Source organism: Populus nigra, chromosome 7, assembly GCF_951802175.1.
Source record: "Populus nigra chromosome 7, ddPopNigr1.1, whole genome shotgun sequence".
Lineage (NCBI taxonomy): Eukaryota > Viridiplantae > Streptophyta > Magnoliopsida > Malpighiales > Salicaceae > Populus > Populus nigra.
In genome coordinates this window covers 22,207,913-22,209,890 of record NC_084858.1, presented here as the reverse complement: position 1 = coordinate 22,209,890, position 1,978 = coordinate 22,207,913, and the positions used below count along the sequence as shown (strand labels likewise).

Sequence of the window (1,978 nt, the reverse complement as noted above, 5' to 3'; positions counted from 1 at the left end):
ATTCTAAACCCTAAATATATATAACTTTGGTGCATTGAAGAATCATTTCCAAGTGAATAATTTGCTTACATGTTCTGTTCAAATATTTATCAGCACTACAAGTTAATAACAGTTCAAGCATTAACTCCATGAAATGGATGTGCAAAAACCCAGTACTGAATTCAACCTTCAATGTCGAAATCTCTTGAAGCGAATCAAGATAAATAACCTTTTGACTATTCTGATTGAGCTTTGAATAGTACTGTTTGTTGTAGCATTACAGCATACTTATTAACATAAGACTACTCTCTTACTTGGCAGGACTGAACCTTCCGAGTAACCATCCGCCGAGAATGCTGACTAACAACACTAACATCTAAAAGATTTCACAAGATTGTCCATCAATGGCATTTACAGCATAAAAACAGATTGGTGCAAACCTCATGGAAAACTTCCAGTATCATTCCATGATACTCTTCAGAGTTCATTGACATGTAATAATTCAACAGACTACGGAGATCTTTTGGCTCTTGTAGCCGGTTTGCCATGATCATCTCAACCATGGACTCTCTAAAATCTTCTCTTGGATCGTAAGAGCTTTTCTCCATAGCTACCATTACTATAAACTTGGTCCCATCACTTCTTAGTCTCCTTCTTCTCTCTCTTTGTCTTGCCTCTTGCCTTTCTCTAATCATCTGGTCTAGTCTCTCTTGTACCATCGCATGTGCCAGGCTTGAGATCGATGCAAACCGATCGGGATTCGAGCTCTCAGCTTCCTCAGAAGAAGAGACACTTAGCCTGCAACTGCAACAAAAGGCCTTGCATCCTCTTTGCTGAAGTTTTTGCTTCTTGTCTACCCTGGATGCTTTCATCCTGAACCAGGGAGCTATGAAGGAAGAGTTGCACAAAAACAAAATGATTTATGCACAATTGGCAAGTGGGTCAGATCAGGCATGATTATGTCTTGAATGTAGAAAGAGGTACACATAACTTATGAGATTAGTAGGTAGGTTGTCTGAGAAAGAAAAGCAAGCACATTTGGTCTTTTAATTGAGCTAGTGATTATGATGTGAGCTAGACCTTTAACAATTCCCTTGATATGACAGTGTTAGGTGGCATGCTTTTGAAAGTATGAGGTTCCAATAAGCCTATGCGATTAAATTAAGATACTGTATTAAGAAAGGAAGCACTGCCTTGACAGAATTCTTGGTTGGTGTCACGTGCCTGGTACGAATCAGTTCGGGTGTACTTGCTGCATTTTCAAGGATTGAAGCGAAGGCTGTTGTTGGCATGGTGGGGAGGGCTAATCATGAATTTGAAGATGATGTTAAAGTGGTTATCCATTAAATTATGGGGCAAAGACATTCCTTTTGACCCACATGCTCCCATCTTTAAAGAAGCCATCCTTGCTAGTTAAGGTAGAAAGCACCCTCTCTCTCGAGCCTCAATAAAGGCTTTCAATTATTAACCGTTGGCCCGGCTTTCCTCTTCTAAAAGTTTGAAAGAACAGCTCGTTAGGAAGTTCTAGCTCCAGTCCTTTACCTAATTGTGTACATTCGTGTTCCCAGCAAGCTTTGCCCTAGGATACTGATAATGAAATAGGGAAGTGACGATTTGGGATGGCTGACGACATAAATGCCATGCAAGATTTATTCATGTAGCATGTAGTTGTCAGGTTATGGTAATCAAAGAGCTGCGATCCAGTTCTAGATCTGTTCTGACGATTTTTGAGGCAAAAACAGTGAACTGCATCACCACATTCTGATGACGGTGGTCCATATGGCGATAATTAACATAATGATCATCGAGGAAGGTTGTGGGTGGATGAGAGACAAAGCGTGTTTTAATTCTTGAGTTTTGCTTCATAATGTAGCCAGGATTCTCCTCTGTAACCACTTCTAGATGATGAGATGAACTGAATCGATGAAGGGTTGATGCAATCATGGAAGAAATCTTACATGGATTCTCACAGCTAGACAGGGGAATCGATCTCTTTAAT

The 1,978-nt window shown here is 40.1% G+C and overlaps 1 protein-coding gene across 1 annotated transcript; it reads right to left on the bottom strand.

Moving 5' to 3' along the window:
• Positions 1–200: 200 nt before the first annotated feature.
• Positions 201–1,054, bottom strand: LOC133700221 (probable transcription repressor OFP9). The gene has a single exon (XM_062123766.1). It carries the CDS (start codon positions 849–851, stop codon positions 381–383), a length of 471 nt encoding a protein of 156 aa, XP_061979750.1. The 5' UTR covers positions 852–1,054; the 3' UTR covers positions 201–380.
• Between the last annotated feature and the right edge of the window lie 924 nt (positions 1,055–1,978).

Excerpts from the sequence above, each read along its gene's own strand:
- LOC133700221 (XM_062123766.1), bottom strand. The coding sequence starts at position 851 with ATGAAAGCATCCAGGGTAGACAAGAAGCAAAAACTTCAGCAAAGAGGA.